Source organism: Zootoca vivipara, chromosome 4, assembly GCF_965207765.1.
Source record: "Zootoca vivipara chromosome 4, rZooViv2.hap1.1, whole genome shotgun sequence".
NCBI lineage: Eukaryota > Metazoa > Chordata > Lepidosauria > Squamata > Lacertidae > Zootoca > Zootoca vivipara.
The window spans coordinates 26828374-26846742 of NC_142587.1; the positions used below are offsets into that span (position 1 = coordinate 26828374).

General features: G+C 41.4%; 1 protein-coding gene across 1 annotated transcript in view; it reads right to left on the bottom strand.

Moving 5' to 3' along the window:
• Positions 1–18178, bottom strand: part of GCC2 (GRIP and coiled-coil domain containing 2) — a 32839-nt gene extending 14661 nt beyond the window's left edge. Inside the window, exons 1-13 of the mRNA XM_035114839.3 lie at positions 18093–18178; positions 14608–14670; positions 13547–13631; positions 13153–13220; positions 11048–11152; positions 7454–9910; positions 6207–6267; positions 5728–5828; positions 4254–4352; positions 2577–2696; positions 1153–1317; positions 957–1061; positions 56–218 (exon numbers count right to left, since the gene is read on the bottom strand). Of these exons, the coding sequence (XP_034970730.3) occupies positions 56–218; positions 957–1061; positions 1153–1317; positions 2577–2696; positions 4254–4352; positions 5728–5828; positions 6207–6267; positions 7454–9910; positions 11048–11152; positions 13153–13220; positions 13547–13631; positions 14608–14670; positions 18093–18098 (3598 nt within the window). The 5' untranslated portion in view covers positions 18099–18178. The remainder of the gene's footprint in view (positions 1–55; positions 219–956; positions 1062–1152; positions 1318–2576; positions 2697–4253; positions 4353–5727; positions 5829–6206; positions 6268–7453; positions 9911–11047; positions 11153–13152; positions 13221–13546; positions 13632–14607; positions 14671–18092) is intronic.
• Between the last annotated feature and the right edge of the window lie 191 nt (positions 18179–18369).

Below are 18369 nucleotides of genomic sequence, written 5' to 3' on the forward strand. Positions count from 1 at the left end.
GAAACATCCACAAAAACTTATTTAGACACAAGAAGGAGTTGAGTGCGCTACTCACTGATTTCCTCCTGCAGAGTCTCTTGCTTCTGCTTCTGAATTTTAATCTCTTGCTCAAGGTCTTCAATTCTGCTGCTTTTGTCAGTAATCTTTTGATTAAGTTCTTTTACACAACGCTCATAATCAGCCATTTCCATGTCCATCACTGTACTCTTATGTGCATCCTGTAGGTTTACAAACACACGGCACCTGCAAGTTTTAACTTTTACCGCTGCTTTGGCTGGTCCCGTAGACCAAACATTTATTATTTAGCCCCGTTTAACATGCCATGGAATACTGAAATTTAAAAAAACCAAGATTCTATATATCAGGCACATCCAATTCCAAAGAGACTGAGATCTACTCCCAGTATAAAATAAATGGCAGTGATCTACCCACAGTTGAGCTTTGGGGGGGGGGGGGGTTAGCCAAAGTTGTTGAACTTTTGGGGGGTGGGGGGGGGTGATCAGAGTTGTTCAGATTTTTGAGGGGTGTGTGGCCTCGGTTGAAAATTAAACACTTACAATTTCACGAAGTGCTACAGATAACTTTGCTTTAGCTTTCCGCATTTCAAAACATTCACAAATGCTGTGCCACCAATACAGGAAACTAGCGCTGGGAGACGGAGGAGGGGACATTACTTGTCCGCGATCGACCAAGATTGTGCAGCGATCTACCTGTCAATCGCGATTGACTGGTTGGATATCACTGCTATATATGAATCACCAACATACTCGTGAATCGGCTTGGAGCCCCCATGCTGCGTCAGAAGGTCCCTTGGCCTTTAGAAGAGACTTTGGGGAGGGGAAAACCCAGTAGAGTCCTATTTTGCATGCTCTTTTCCAGATTCTACCTCTTGAGTGAAAAGATGGCAAATATGCAAAGCTAAAAAAGAGAGAGGTAGATATAAACTACCAGTCTACCTTCTTTGCCAACTCCAGCTCTTCTAGAATTTTCTGAAGATGCTTCTTTTCTTTCTGAAGTTGTGTTTGAAGTTCTTCAACTTCTTTTACAGCATTAGTGTGGTCCTGCAAAAAAAAAATAGTGTAAGGGCTACTCATTCAGAAATAGCTATCTTATTCTGTCCTATTTTCTGCTCTCCTAACACATGCCACTCACCTTTATCGTTTGTTCTTTTAGAAGCTTTTCAGCTTCGAGTTCTTTATCAACTTTTGCTTTGGCCCTCTGAGTTTCCAGTAGCTGTGTTTCTAGCAGCTTAGTGTTAGTTTGCAAAGTCTGAATTCGAGTCAAGAGGTCTTCGTTAGCAGAACGCCACTGGTCTTGCTAAAAATGATGGTAGCAACGTTAGCAGAGTCAGGATGGGAAATATTCAGCTACACCACTTAAAACACTGGAGATTTCAACCACATACCATTTTCAAAAGCCAGACTTTCCCCCCTTAGTGTGAGGCTTAAAATAACTTGCTTAAAAGCCTTCAATTCACACATGCTTTCCCTGTAGTGTGAACAGCCATACTTTGTGTGCCACTAAATACATGATACTGTTTTTCTGTATTTTATTTTGTATATGCTTTACAGTATGGCGGCATACACCATTCTGGTATTTTCTACGTTGAACTGCTCTGGAATTCTTACAAAACAAACAAACAAGCCCTAACATAAACATACTTGAAAAATATTAATTGCTTTTAACCCACTTTTGTTACTTTAATGGCTTGAGTCCTGAATACATCAATCTCAGGAGAGCTTAAATACGACTGATTCTAAGCAAATGTATGATTTAACTGGTTCCTTTCTGCAAATAGTCCCTAGTGGCAATGATACAGCACAAGAAAACTACGGCAGACAATCCTGTGCAATGTAACATTTCAGTCAACTGGAACAGATATTAATGATCAGAGCAACTTTCTCATAGTTCCTCCTGAAGGACAAAGATATCTAATATAAGCTGGCTCATTTTTTATCTGCACAATATACAGTACTTAAAGAACTGCATTATTTAAGAATACATTGGGGTGGGGACGGAGAATCACCTGTCTCTAACAAAACTTATTGTTTCCACTTTAAAAAATAAATCTGTGCCACCTTCAGAGGCACTAAATACTATCTAAACCATTTTTTTAAATGAAACTCAATATTAAACCTTGATGTTCCTCTGTGAAAATAAAGAGCCAGATTTTGTTATAGACTTTTTCTACCTTTGTATTAAAAAAAATTCCAGTCTTTTGGATTGGTAGCAATCAGCTATGATAGTGAAATAAAGCCTTCATTCCAGGCAGCACTGCTGGGAACTAAAAATGGTGTGGGCAGGGGGAAGAGTGGTGATGCTGTTACCCTCAAGACCTGCAGTAGGTTTCTCAGAGTCATGTGGCCAGCCACTGTTGGAAATAAACAGTACTCAACTAGAAAACAAGTGAAGTGCCCAAGATCACAAACAGGGGCTCAAGCCCTGCAAAAGCAAAATTCATTTTCTAGTCTTAAGACTTCTCACTCCCTAATCTCCTCCCATCAATTCCCACTTTTTCTCCCCCCCCCCAATAAGAACAAATTCCATTTGTATAGATTTTATATAACCACCAGCACCTGCTGAGTAGAGTTTTCCAGTTGTCTCGTAAGGTCATCTATTTGGTGTTCCAATTTACGCGCTCGCTCTTTTTCAATGTCCAGCTGCTCCGCTTGCTTGTCAAACTCTGTTAAAAGATTCTTGGAGCACATAAACATTCTATTAAGCCTTCATTTATGAGCCTACAACGTTCTGTAGGCATAAGCAGCCATATTCTTTGTCAGGGTAGCACCAGGAAACAGAGCTACTTCTTAACATGGAAATAAAACCTAGATTTTACTTTCTGGATACCCCTCTGAAAGATCTGCACTGGTGCATCCTACTGCAACTATACTGTTATATACCGCAAAGGAAAATAGCATGCTAGATGAAGGCATTAAAAGTCCACATTATGTTTATCTCCATGTCATGAACTTGGGCTGGCTCAACAAGCAGCCTATCTTCAGCATCTCTGCTGAAAATATCTGGGAAGTTGTGTTTTAGCATGGAATTGTACTGCTTTAAAAACAGGCAAAATGAAATAATTGCTACTTAAGTTTTTTGTTTTTTTAAAAAAACGCCTGGTCAAAGATTAAAAGATAGACCACGTTAGCCAACTTACTAGAAAACTATTAAAATATTAGATGCCAGTGTACAATTAGATTGGCTAAAATGTATAAAGATGATGACAGATCTTTGTGGGAAGCAAGGGGTAGAGAGGGCTGATTCTTATCACTGTTAGTGGTTTTTTCAGAAGATAAAAAGATTTTAGAGGAAAATAACAGTAATACTTAATATCCTGCAAGTGAATATACTGTCTGAACCAGGCAGTATTTTAATGACTCCACTCTCTCAAATAAAGAGAATCTATTCTGTAATACACTGTCATTACAGTAGCACCTTAAAGACCAACTAAGTCTTTTAAGGTGCTACTGAAGGAATTTTTTTATTTTGTTTCGACTCAGACCAACACGGCTACCTACCTGTAACTGTCATTACAGTGTCTTACATATGCCAAATGGGGGAACCAAAGTAAAAACTCCATTAATTTTGAGAATGGTGTATGAAATTTTGGGACTTGGTCCTATTGAGCAAAATCACACAGCCCTTGTGAGTCAAACAAGATCATTTGAACAAAATTTGAGAAGGAATTCAATTCGATACATTAACATCCAAGAGACAGAGATAGATGCATACTTCTATTCTAAAACCTTTTTTAAAAAGAGCAAAATGTTGCTGGTAAAACAAAGCGCAAAAGCACGTGGGGACTAACAGCTGAGTTCAATTCACAAACAGAAACTAGGGTTACCATGCAATGGGTAGGCAGATCTATAACTGAGTCCTTGTCTCTGCTTTTTCCATTCTGTTAGACAGAATGGAGTTGGGGATACAAATCAACTGTCCTGCTTATAAACAGCAACAACAGGTTCTGCAGGATCTTTCTGTGAGTTCCGTGCAATTAATTAAGGGGATTAAAACAAAAATGTAAAAAAAATGATCTAAAAGCGAAACACCTTAGAAAAATCTACACTAACAAAGCTGTAAGCAGAGGGTTTTGGCGCACAGTGCTGTCCGCTGCAAACACAGCCCTTGCTTATAACTCCCCAGCAGCTGAAACGCAGGTGCTTGGAAACAATGTGGGCACAAGCTCAGAGAAGCCCTGACTAAGCGCTTCAAGCACAGCAAGAAGTGATGAAGATAAAGTACTTGCCCTTTACCTTATAGCTCTCTGCTGTCTGAATGATGTCTCCCATTGAAGTTGATAGCTGCTGTCTCTCTGACTGCAATAACTTCACCTCTTCTCTAAGTGACTGTGCCTAAGCGCAAAGAAAGATATTAACCCGTTACTTCTACCAGTGATTGGACCCGAAGACAACCTTCTGTGAATGAAAAGGGGGGGGGGGCATTTCACTAACTCTAGCCTCCTCTGAAACTTTCCACGCTACCTCCTACCTTGTTTCCTCTGGAGCAGATTTTCACAGTGAAGCCAGGACCCAAGAGTGACCCACTCCCTGAGCTCACCAAATCCCAGCCCTCATTAGCAAGCTACCAAATTCCATGTACTGTAGCTTTGAAGCTCTTTGCCACAGAGAAGGGTTGACCAACCCCATTCAGCATGAGGGCTGTATTGACCCTCAGTCAGCCACTCCCTTGAGGGCAATATGGCAGCAGTGAGCATGGCTGCTGCATGAATACACAAACATACACTCACCACATAGGGACATTTACCACATACAGAGACATCAGAGTTTGTCTCCTTAGTCACAGATTTGTCTCCTTAGTCACAGATACACTATTTCACACACACGTATACAGAATTGGCACTTCCCGTATTCCTGACCCATGTTGGGGTGGCTGGAAACGCTGCTTTTTTAACTCTGCACAGAAGGATCTGTGTGGGCAAAAGACAATGTATTCACCCACTCCAGTTTGGAGTGCGGAAAAATAAAATGCTGCCTTTCACTCTTTAATGTATACTCACTGCTCTTTAGAGATCAGACAGAGTAGTTTACCTCCTGAACAGATCTCAGGAAATAAAACCCCCTCAGATCAGGAGATAAAGCTGTGGGGGGCTTAAATCAGGCCACTTCCTGTGGCTTGGCAGATAAGATGCAGCTCATAGGTCGTGGGTTAGTCGTTCGTGCCATAAAGAGAATGATGAACCGCAAATCCAACCTTCCTTGCAGCTTGGTTTTCAAGGAAGAACTGAACAGACAAGAAATTCCAAATGTGTGGGTTGTACCGGCTTCCAAACATGTGTATTCACTGTAAAAGACATGGCAACTCCACATGTAGAATTGTGTCCCTTTCACCCCATGCAAGTACTGCCATGCAGGAGAAACATGAGATGTATGAAACAGCCATTTGGCAAAGACCAAAACCTCTCAAGTCAAACGCTGAATCTACCTGCCCTGGTTCAAGGCCTGCTGATCATTATAACTTCCATCTTCTCCAGCTCATATGCAGCCAGACATTTGGTCAAAACTGAAACTAAAGGCTGTGGATAGATGAGAATGGAGGCTACCAAAGTGCCACCAGCCCATTAGCAATCACAGATGAGAACACTTTGGAACCATGCTACTGGGAACAAGTTAAAAGCAGGCCTAAAAAGACCTGTGTGGCCCCAGAAACACATTACCAAACATCTCACAAGGAATTGGTACAAAACATATGGAACTTGATTCCAGTTACCTCTTTCCTGCTGCATTCCAGTTCTTTCCTTAATTTCACGGCAACGGCTTTGATTTTATTTCCTTTTTCTTCTTTCTCTTTCAGTTGTCTTTCCAAAGTCACTGAATGAACAAACAAAACCTATTTTAAAATGTGAATGCAAAAACATCTTTCTGAAATAAGAAATAATTGATTAATATATACCAGCTTCATTATATTCGTTAAGCAATTAAGAAAATTACGACAATAAAAACGGTCACATCCCATAGCAAGATCTATTTACACACCACCTCATACAAATTAACCCACACATTGATAATATGTTTTCTTTTCTTTTTAAAATGGAAGCCATACATTTCAGGATTCGAAAGCAAAGTATCTCCAGAAGATGCAACTTACTTACAGAGTAAGGTTGCAGATTTGAGATGAGATAGAAACAAACATTAAATACTCAACAATTATTTACACAGCAGCAAACCTGGTAAAATATATATATATACCCATTTTTTCTGCTTCTGATAACTGCTGGTCATCTTTAGCAGAAGACTCCTCGACAGAAGCCTGCATTGCAAACACAACAAATTAGATGGTTAGCTTGATCCTATCACTGAATGTAACTCATCTAAAGTAAGAGAGACAGAGCTTGTCCCGGAAATGCCTTCTGAGAAGCACTTATTGATGCAATTTTCTCTCCAAACGGTAGCTGCTGCCTGGTGGTAGGGTTTCCAGAGCCAAAGCAAAGTGACCTGTGATCTCATTGTGACATCACAATGGAAGCTGTTGAGGCTGATTCCGTCATTCTGCTTTGCTCGGTGGGAAAGTGTAACACTGGACTCCTAAGTGTTAACAGGAGTTCCTAGTTACATCTGCTATTTGTTTCTATAGGATAAAGACAGGCAGATAAAACTAGTTACGTGACAGGAAAGGCTCCAGTAAGAATGATATCACTTTTTAAAATTCAGCAATACATGTATTTTCTAATTAAAAACTGCATCATTGGTTTCTCCCTGATCCTTTCCCCCCTCAGACTAGCTATTTCATTTATTTAGTATTCATATTTCTTTACTGCCCTATGAGCAGAACTCTTTGGGCAACAAGTTTCTTCTTGATAAGGCAATGACAGAGCGTCCATGAAGCATTATTCACTTGCAACAGCCATCTAGCTTCATTGCTTTATCACCTCTAAAGTGTCTCAAAGTGAAGAATACTAAAAGTCTTGGAAGACCCTAGCTCACTTTCATTTTCCAGAATTTTGGGGGGACACAATAAAGAACCTAGAAGTTTCACCCTTGACTACTTAACACTATCTTAAAATGCATTTTAGTGGCACTCAAACAAGACCAAATTAACAACCACTGTAAAAGAATGGTTTTAATGAGTTATTGTGAACTCAGGGATAATTAATCCTCAGAACACAAATCCAACCCGTAACCCAGGTTCCAAATCTATAAATGCTTATTTGGGGATGAAAGGAGGAAGCACACTTTCACGCAAGAGTTGTGTTTACTGCATGTACCACAACACTGTTAAGACAGGCAGTAGACAAGTCTATCACGCAAAGTATGAAATCACCCTCACCAGCCTCACAAGAGATATGAAGAGTTCAAGTTTTGCGGTATTTCTTTTGCATGTAAGAACAAAAGATTGTACCCAAAGAATTTCACAATTCCCACTACTTTCCCAAATTCTGTTCTCAAGAGGCTTGGGGGGGGGATAAATGAGAGCAATTCAATAATAAAACCCTAACCTTCAGCAAAGAAAGCTCAGCCTGCACGTTTCTCAATTCCGTCTCTTTTTCCTCAAGGATTAAGCTTAATTTTTTCCGCTCCTCTTCTTGATCTTTTATTTTGCTTTCACAGAGCGCATGCTTTTCAGATAGATCTTCCATGCAAACTAAAATATCTTGGTTCTCATTCCGGAGTTTTTCACTGGCGTGTTTCAGCTCCTGGATATCTAGATGCAGGGCTTCTTTTTCAGAAACAGCCCCTTCCAACTCGTCTCTTAACAAGAGTTTTTCATTTTCATAGTCATCCAAAAGAGATCTGAGTTCCATGCAACGAGCTGCATTTTCTTCCTGCAGCCTCTGCATCTCCTCCTGTAGAAGCAGGTTTTCATCCTTTTGTGAGTTCAGACTTTGTATCTCTTGCTTCATTTTTGCAAATAATTCATTTGCCGCTTGCAGCAGACCAGCTACATCTTCTCCTTCGTTTTCTTCTGGGTTTCTGGAGCCCATCTGCTCAAGGAGGCTACAGAGCTGACTCACGACAAGCGATCTGAAAGCCTTTTCCTCCTCATGTACCTTAGTCAAATGGTCTTTCTCTTCACAGACTGTTTGCAATTTCGTTTCTAAATTATCTGCTTTCTCTTGAGACACAATCCAGCCCCGCTTTTCAGATGCAATGCTTTCCAGCTCTTTCCCTGCTTGGTCCCTGTCTTCCTTGAGCTTGCTATTTTCATCATGTAGACTCGCTACTTCAGATGAGAGGTGCACTTTATCTTGCTGAAGAGCTTCAACCTGCTGTTCCAATTCCCCCAGCTTTAGTTGGTTCTCTTCTTTTTCCACTTTCAGTTTCGCCATCAACTCCTCTACCTGTTGCTCCAATTCACTGTTGCAAAGGCTAAGAGCCTCAACCCGCTGCTGATGCTCCACAGCCACTGCTTTCTCCTCTTTGCATTTTCCCTGGAGGCTTTCTATCGTCTCAGCAGAGCATTTCAGTTTGTCAAGGATACTATCATTCTGTGATGAAAGCTCACTCTTCTCCTCTTCCAGTTCTTTCATTGCAGCCTCTCTTTGATGAAGAGAAGCAAGAAGTTTCTCCTTCTCTTCCTGGAGAGTGCCTATTTTATGCCTTAGTTCTTCCAGCTCCTCGAGTTTGAAGGAGAGCTGTTCGGTATGTTCCCGGAGCTCATTTACGGTCTCAAGGAGAACATCCTTTTCACTGAAAGCAGCTCTAAGCTTTTTCTGTAGTTCATCAACATCTGAAGCCTGCTGCTGCTTCATGGATGCAAATTCTCTGCTTATCTTCCCAGCAGATTCCCCCAATTCAGTTTGAAAGGTTTCCATCGTTTCACGCAAGCTCTCATAACTAGCAATTGCATCTTCTTTCTCCTGTAGGTGCTTCTGACATTGTTCTTTAAGATCCACTATCTCAAGAGCCAATGACTGGTTTTCTCTCTCTAAACTTAATGATACTGATTGTTTAAGCTCACAAATTTCCCTTTTATGCTTTTCTAACAGTTCTTCAGTTTCTAGACTATTTTCTTTTACAGTCTTCCTGTGTTGTTCTGTTACTGCCTTCAACTCCGATTTTAGTTTTTCAACTACGCCACAGTGATCCTCTTTGGCAAGCTGCAGTTCGTTAATTTTGAACTCCAAATCTTCTTTCTCGTGGAAGAATTCATCCTGTGCGTGCTGGATTTCCACTTCCAGTTTCATCTTAACATTGTTCATGTAGGTTAACTCATCTTGTAATATGCTGTGTTGAGATTCCAGTTCTTTTAAAGCATTTTCTAAATGTCTGGTCTTTTCTGCCATTTCCGTTTCCAACTGTACATCTCCAGTTTCTAGGCTGTCTACATCTTTCGTTAGAGTTTGCCTTATGTATTCCAGTTCACGCTCATATTTCTCCTTACAAGCACGCAATTCATCCTGCATGTCCTTCTCTTTTAACCTGTATTGCTCTATTAAGTTCTGCTTTAGCTGATCCACTTTATTTTGCTCCTCTTCACGTGCTCTGACAGCGGCTTCAAGCTGACATGTCAACTCAGACACTTCCTTTTGGTGAGTAGTCCTCTGTTTCTCTAGTTCTTCATCTAATCTATCCATTTCCCTTTGGTAACACTGAGAATTGCTTTCAATGACCTCTTGCAGTTTGGCAGTTTCCTCCTCCTTACCCTCAATGGAAGCATCCAACTGTTTCTTCAGATTCAATATTTGTTCCTCACAGGCAGCCTTAGTTTGATGGACCTCTTCCTGTAGCCTTTTAATTTCTTTGTGGTTATTACTCTGACAATCAAGCTGTTCTGTGAGCTGCTCTTGTTTGCTCCTTTCTGCAAGCAGTTCCTTTTGCAACGTGGCCATAGTTTCATCATATTTGGACTGTGTTGCTATGGTTTCATTCTTAAGACCTTCGATTTCTTTCAGGTAGTCAGTGTTCAACTGTGCAAACTTCTTCTGCAATTCTTCTTCCTTAGCGAGAGCAGCCTATTGATAAAATATTCAAAGGAGTGTCATATATGCATATTTTAATCATTTTTAAGTGTATACTCAATTTACACCACTTAAAATATCAAAATCAAACCGAAACCCACCCAATATCCATCCTCACTCCCCAACCCCATCTGACAGAGGGAACAATTTAGGAATAAAGGCATACACAAAAACATGTGTAGGAGATCTGCACAACTGGCGTTACTTCATCAACATCTGCCTTCCCATCCGAGCTGAAAACGTATTTATTCAATTAAAAGCAAAATATAAATATGACCTATTACAAAATAGAATTTCAAAGGATGCACAAGATTTACTCTCAGTCTGCTTAAATAATATATATTTAATCTACTTTATTGCTCTCCATTTTATTCCATTCACAAAACTGAGCATGCAACTTCCAGCTTAAGTAACTGTGTGCCTTCTACCCAATGGTAGTTGCCATCTCTTAACTGACATACATACCAGAAAAAGCAGCAGAACACATTTTACAGAAGAAAAGAATTCAAACTACATTTTGTTCTTGGTGGCAAGATATCTTCTGAGAGATTTCTAAAACGGGAAACTTGAGAGGCCAGATAAATGAGAAGTGTTTCAATTGTTCAATGTTTTGGCAATATCTTAATACTCCGTCTGCTGGGAATAACTTTTGTGACACCTCACATGTCTAGGCACTGGCAAGAGCTCTGGTTTGTTTTGTTTTTTTAAAAGGATGTTTATGTTTCCAATAAAAGGTTGAGAGATGGCTGGGGGCATTAAGCCTTACTGCAACAGAACCATTGGCCCACAGATAGCTAATGTTATGCTCTCTGGTTGCTGCTGGACTTCAACTTTATCATCCCTGGCCACTGGTTGTGATGGCTGGGGCTGATGGGAATTGTACAGTAGTCCCGCAGCATCTGGAGGGCACCACATTAGATACCCCCCGCCTATTGAATCTCTCTTCCCCAGAGAATACACTCATATCTTCTGTGCCTCCCTGTTTTAGGATCAAGGAAAGGGGCAATGCATGACACTTGTAAACTTGGAATAGAAACAAAAGGGATTCAAAGATAGGAAAGGCTCTCTTTGACAGAAATATATTAAATAAGCTAGAATTAGAAAACATATTTTACTGCATTGAGGGAGTACCTCTGCTTCTTGTTGCCTTTTCCCATTTTCTTTTTTCAGAGCTAGACACTGCTGCTGGATTTCAGCTTTTTCCAGAAGAACAACATCCAGCCGCTCTGTGAGGGCCTAATTTTAAGAAGGACAGAACAAGAAGGAAGAACCCACTTCACTATAAACAAAAACACAAGAGGAATTGTATTTTTTTAAGATGCTGAAAGGTCTCATTTTTTTCATTGACATTTGTTTCCTGTGCCCCAGAATCAATGGAGACTGAGAGTTCTTCAGCTGCACTCAATGGGCTGAGTTATTAACCCACTTCAGCACCAAACCCAGAGTCTGGTCATGCGTCAGAATCATGGGCTTGATCCTCAGGCTCCATTTACATTTAAAACCACACAGAGATATTCACTCTAAAGTTAACTCTGATATAATTTCTTTGTATTGAAAGTCATCCTTAAACAGAAAGCATTGTTAAATCAATCCGAACCTGACCAGGGATATGCTCATGGTTCTGTTTGGGGCAGTTCTGGGGCTACTAATAAGTCTGGTAAAATCTAAAAACAGCATTGTTTGAAAACACATCCTTATCAGAATACACAACATGGCTAACCTAACTATGCTCTGAAATTTTCTTTATCTGAAGTTTAACTAATGAATTTACTGCACTGATCCAGAGGGGAACAGACATGGGGATGAGATTATTGTAACAATCATGTTATTACTTCTTGGCTGTGCTTAATGTTTACAGTCATAGAATCATAGAATCATAGAGTTGGAAGAGACCACAAGGGCCATCCAGTCCAACCCCCTGCCAAGCAGGAAACACCATCAAAGCATTCTTGACATATGCCTGTCAAGCCTCTGCTTAAAGACCTCCAAAGAAGGAGACTCCACCACACTCCTTGGTAGCAAATTCCACTGCCGAACAGCTCTTACTGTCAGGAAGTTCTTCCTAATGTTTAGGTGGAATCTTCTTTCTTGAAGTTTGAATCCATTGCTCCGTGTCCGCTTCTCTGGAGCAGCAGAAAACAATCTTTCTCCCTCCTCCATATGACATCCTTTCATATATTTGAACATGGCTATCATATCACCCCTTAACCTTCTCTTCTCCAGGCTAAACATCAGATTTGCCATTTCCCCCTCTTCTCAGGTGTAACCACGAGAAGACTTAAAAGTTGTCACTGTCATTTTCAGCTAATTACAGTTTAGTGTTATGTCCAAACCCTAAACTGTGATTTATCATAACAGTAGTTTACTGAAATAAGCCAGCTTGAGTTTAGTTTCAAGCATTGCACTAAACTGTGGGTAATGGAATGGAATCAAAAGCTTCCAACTTCCTCTGGTGTGGGTCAGGGGAGATGGGAATGCACAAGTCCAAGGCTTATGAATGTAATGCTAAACCATAGTTAAGCTTACGATCAGACCAAGCTTTCAGTTGCTCACTCTCATTAAGGTGACCAGTAAATGCGGCAACAGGCAATTATAGTTTGAGGAACACTTGTAGCAAATGATCTTCAAATCTCATGAGATAAGAAGCAGCCCACATTAGGAGGAAGTCCAAAGAAAGATAATTTTCAATAAAACACAATGCCCTGCACTTTAACTCATAGGTAAATGACCTGCCAGACAACTGAGAAAAGGAGTCTCAGTGGTATGACACAGGCAGAACTTACTTCCTTTTAACCAAAACATGTATTTATTGGGAATGAAAAGCCCTTGCACAATATATGATGCGTTAAGAGTACAATCCTACCACCGTCTGTGTTGATAGCTGGGGGCATTAAGAACTGTGTGTAGTTGTCTCTCTGCTGCCAATGGAGCCTCTGCCTTGGCTAACCCAGACATCCAGAAAGCTACTGCTGGGGATCCTCCTGCCAGTGGTAGCAAATGGAAAGCCCCAAGAAAGTGTTGCATTTTCAGGATCGAAAGCACTGCAGATTCCCCAATGGCTCTGGTCCTCAGCCTCCTCCCCAGTTAGATCAGCCTGGAGCTGGCTAAGTGAAAAGTTAGAATAAACTGCCCCCATATTCCACTCAAACCGGTGTGAGCTGGCAGGGCTTGGGAAGCTGCAACAGTTCTGCCACCCTACCAGCCTCAGGATTGTTTGTTAAGTTATGCATTCCCACCTGAATAATATCATCAGTTCCTCCAGCAGCAGGTTTTGTTTTCATTTCTTCAATCTCTTTCTCCAATTCTAAGGGGAAACAGTGTTTTCTCTGAATAAGGATAATTCATTCATTTCATGTATTATTCTACTCTTCTGCAACCCCAAAGTTTATTCTATACAGCTAATTTGGTTTATTCATGGTCGTTATTACGCCTAACATCAGCAGGAGCAGATCCAAGCCTGGCAGATATTCACGCCATTTCCCCAGGATTTCTGAAAGCTTTTTTTTTTTGTCTCATGACTCTGATTTGTTGCAGCTAATTGTACTGGTGGGCCTTTTTTAGACTAGATGCTACATGCAGTCTGCCATGCTGTTTTAAAATAAATGAAAACCAACATCAGTAGGGAGGTACCTGAACATCGGGATTTCACTTTCTGTACATGCATCATTTGCTTCTTGGCAAATTTGATAAGATCTTCTCTGGGTAAAGTATCCAGCTGCAAAATTAATAAATAATGTTCTAAATAGCAGTTAAGGGTATTGAACTTCAGAACGTCAAGCTAACTTTTAATGCTTTCCCTATTTCATTCCACCAGAAGAAGCTTCACAAAGAACGCTGGAGAAATAAGCTGCAGTTTGCAAAGCATACTGCAAATGTTTGATTCAACATTAGCAGGGGCTGAATGTATTTGTCTCCACCAGACCTACAAAGTGGGACAACCCTTTCAGAATAGTAGCAGTAAGAGAGACTTAGGCACTCAGCCCTGAAAAACACTAGGTAACACAGCCTACAGTACCACAGTAACTGTGCACTTGCTATGTTATTCTGTAAAGATGGTATCTCAAATTACTATTCTGGCTCTTTACAGCTTGAAAAGCAGTGAGAATAGCACCACCTGCACTGATTTGCTAAGCAAAGAAACAGTCCAGTTTAGCCAAGGGGCTATGCCGCCTCTCATAGGCTCAAGGTTAGGAAAACGCAACCTGAATTATGGCAGAACAATGATTTCCAAACACATTTTCAGTTTATCTGAAGTAATTTCAAAAGGAGTCTACATATAAACATATTGGAGGGATGCCAAATAAAAAATGGCTGAACCTCTTCAGATACACCAAAATATTAGGCTTGCCAAACAGATGAAGCTCAGGAGTTACTATAGACTAAATTGCTGAACACTACAGAAAGCACAACCTTTAACAAGGTTTGTTACATGAATGAGCAATAAGAAAATGAAAGCCAAATATTCGAAGGTATTTGTTTCCTGTAATAGCTGCCAGCTGCACTTGCCAAATAAACCTTTGCTGCATACAAAGATTACTTTTTAATGGCTGCAATGACTTCACTTTCTGCAAATAAAGCAGAGCCAATTCTTACATTTGAAAATGCAGCATTTTTTAATGTCACCTACAGACAGACCTCCTTTTGTCCATCTATTACTACTGAAACAAATTATATTTGTAAGGAAACCTTACCTTTGACTTGCCTGTTGTGGATGTGGAAGGCGAAGCTGCCATTTCTTGACCACTATCTTGCAGCTGAAACATACAAAATTACAGATAAAAGCCTGGTGTGTGCAGACTATTTTATTATTTCTTTCTCCAACCCTACACTACCATTCTACCCCGAAGTGTATTCAAAGCTTACAGCAATAAAGAGACCATTTAAAGCAATAACACTATTAAAGCAGATACAATGACTATTAAAAAAATAGCAGAGTCAACAGCAAAGGCAAATAAAAAGACCACTACTGCACAATCCCAGGTTAGCACACACAGAATTGCATAAAGAGCAATTCAATAACTTAATACATTAAGAATTAAGTCTTCAGTGCAGCTTACTCCTTTCTAAGTGTTTAGTAGTTTTCTGGGACCTGATAAGCTATTGGCTAGATGACAGGTGTCTCTTCAGGGAGTATGGTATTCTGCCTCACCTGGATCAAATGAAAAGGAGGCGAGTTGGGTGGGTGTCAAAAGTATGTTAATGGAACACCACCCTAAATTGCCAGATGACAACACAGGGCTTCATGTTCACGTCAAACAGCTTGGGATTATTAGAAAAATGTGTAGAATATAGTCATACCTCTTGTTACGTCAAGTCTCCGGTTGCGTTTTTTCAGGATACAAATGCGGCAAACCCGGAAGTGCATGCGCAAAAGCACTCTGCACACCTCGTGCGTGCGCAGAAGCGCTCTATTGCGCCGCGTGCAGAAGTGGCGCTCTAGCTGCGGACTTTTCGGGGTGTGAACGGCACCCCAGAACGGATCGAGTCCGTAACTAGAGGTAGCACTGTAGTTTGCAACTTAATCTAAAGGGGTACTTTCTATTTCTTTTTTAAATATTAATTTTTATTAGTTTTCAAATTTTAACAAATCCATCCAAATTATTTAAATTTAACACATTTTTTCAAAAAATAATTTGGTTTCCCGCTCTCGTTGCAAGCATATGTCAATTATATTCCTGATGTTACCACTTCATTCTTCTTCTTTAATCACCTTCTCAACCTTCTACTAGTTTTAAACCATTTTCATCGCCAGCTGATCTTGTTACCTTGTAATCAGCACCATTGTTGTTTCCAAAACATACAAACATCCATTTTTGCATGCACAAAGAGATACTTTTTATTTCTAATCTTTGGAATGCACAGATAGTTGTGTGTTTATGCTAACCATTCAGTATATAAACATGGCATTCATATTTTCTAATACTTCACAACAACGCGAAGAATAAAAATGTTTCCAAGGCCTAGTCACTACAATTACAAAGCTAACTTTGCTAAAATAAGATGTAGTTTATCCACCCTGTTTCATTCCAGTGTTCGAATGCTGAATTCATAGTGCCAGCAGATGTTGCAGGGGTGCCCAAACCTTTTTCAAAGAGGGCCGGATTTGATGAAGTGAACATACATGAGGGCCGACCAAAGTTTTTAGGACTGAAGTTGTGGTGCTTTGGGGGGAATTTTGCCCAGGAAATAAAACTTACTCAGGGGCCGGCTTAAATCGACCGGAGGGCCAGATTAGGCTCACGAAACGGGCTTTGGACACGCCTGGTTTAGGGCAATGTTCAAAACTCCCATTGTTCTAGGCACATTTTGCGACAGGGAATTTCATTGGCGCAAGCAGTTTCTGAGCCTAAGATTTCAGATTAAAACTACAGAGTGGAAGGAAAGGATGACCTTTTTCTGCCTCCCCACTTCCAACTACTCTCTGAAGACTGGAAAAGAGACCCTCTTAAGAATATTAGGGGGGGTGGGCAGGGGAAGGACTAGACCAGTGTTTCTCAACCAGTGTGCCTCCAGATGTTTTGGGACTACAACTCCCATCATTCCTGACCACTGGTCTTGCTAGCTAGGGATGATGGGAGTTGTAGTCCCAAAACATCTGGAAGCACACTGGTTGAGAAACACTGGACTAGACCAGGCATCCCCAAACTGTGGCCCTCCAGATGTTTTGGCCTACAACTCCCATGATCCCTAGTTAACAGTAAAAGTAGTCGGGGAAGATGGGAATTGTAGTCCAAAACATCTGGAGGGCCGAAGTTTGGGGATGCCTGGACTAGACTATGTGGAAAATGAACATATTTCAGCTGCAGTTCATTCATTTCCAGCTTTGTATTCTTGTTATAAAAAAACGCACCTAGACAAGGTTCCATTTAGCTCCAAGCTTTCATCTCTGTTTCCAACACTGGTTTACGGCTGCCATCTCTTTTCAGCCCTCATTCTGTGTCTTTTAACAGCAGTCTGGCACACTGAGGCTTACCAAATAAATGTTCCTACCAAAGACGTAAAGTGATTGGAATTGCACTCAGCATCCATACAGTGCTTTATGGTGTTCACTGTGCTTCATACAAATCTCCTCGGTAATCTTTTCTCCATACTGTGGATCTATAGGAGTGTGTTTGTTCGTTGCTAAGAGATTCTTTACATTTACCTAAAATCAGCTAAGGTTCAATGTAATTTTAAAAAACCACCACACCCTAAACCAAGGTCCTCTACTTGCACTCTCTGAGACGCTGTTCCATACCAGTAACACCTTGACCGATTTAACTTCTGCGTATATCAGGCTGCTGCTTTAAAAGCAAAGCAGCAGAGGCCAATACGAAGGCCTTACATTACATATACGGTACCACATTTTTTTGGGGGGGTCCAACCTGATTAAGAGGTGCGATTCTACTCAGGTGTGCTTAGAGGTAAGCCCCGCACAGTTCAGTGGAACTTATTCCTGGAATTCGCAGGATTCCAGTCCTAGCATCTGACCAATATTGTTACCTTTTCCGAGGACCTTCTGGCGGTTCCCTCACTACGAGAAGTGAGGTTACAGGAAATCAGGCAGAGGGCCTTCTCGGTAGTGTGGAATGCCCTCCCATCAGATGTCAAGGAAGTAAGCTATCTGACTTTTAGAAGACATCTGAAGGCAGCCCTGTTTAAGGAAGTTTTTTAATGTTTGATGTTTTATCGTGTTCTTAATATTCTGTTGGGAGTTGCCCAGAGTGGCTGGGGAAACCCAGCCAGATGGTGGGATATAAATAAATAAATAATTTATTTATTATTATTACTGTATTATTATTTGTGCAACTCCTGTGTTGAGGGAGGGAGACACTTGTCTGAACGGGGATGGTTTGGGGAAGATGCCCACCTATCATGCATGATCTAGCTGAGATCTAGTTGAGGAGGGTTGGACTAGATGACCCTCGGGTGTCCCTTCCAACTCTACGGCTCTATGAGATTCCACGCTCCTGGCAAAAGCAGGAGACGAAGCCAAACCAGGCAGCCCACACCACAAACCCCGAGTTAGCCTTATCCCCGGGCTAACCCTCCACTTGGGAAACGGGGAGAACCCACAAGTGGCGGAGGCGGAGGCCCCTCTATGAATGAGGGGTGAGGAGGGGGAAGCTCAGAGCCCACGTCCTCCGTCTCCCTCCCCCCCCCCCCGCCCAAGTTCCTCTCCCCCTCCCCGTTTTACCTCCATTGCGGCGGAGGGTAAGCAGGCTCGTTTGCTCCCTCAGCGCCTCAGTTGGCAGCACTTCCGCCTTCGTCACCGGCTCTCCCAGCGCGCGCGCTTCTGACGCCAGCGAAACGAGGAGGTGCTTGACCAGAGTGACGGCTCCCCTTCTCTGCTTGGGTCGCCGTGGCAACCGGCCCGGCCTGGCTCTCTTCCCTCCCTCCGCCTCTCGCCTGCCTCCTCTCAAGCCACGCCCCCTTACCCCACGAGTTCTTTTTATCTTTCATCATGACAGTGC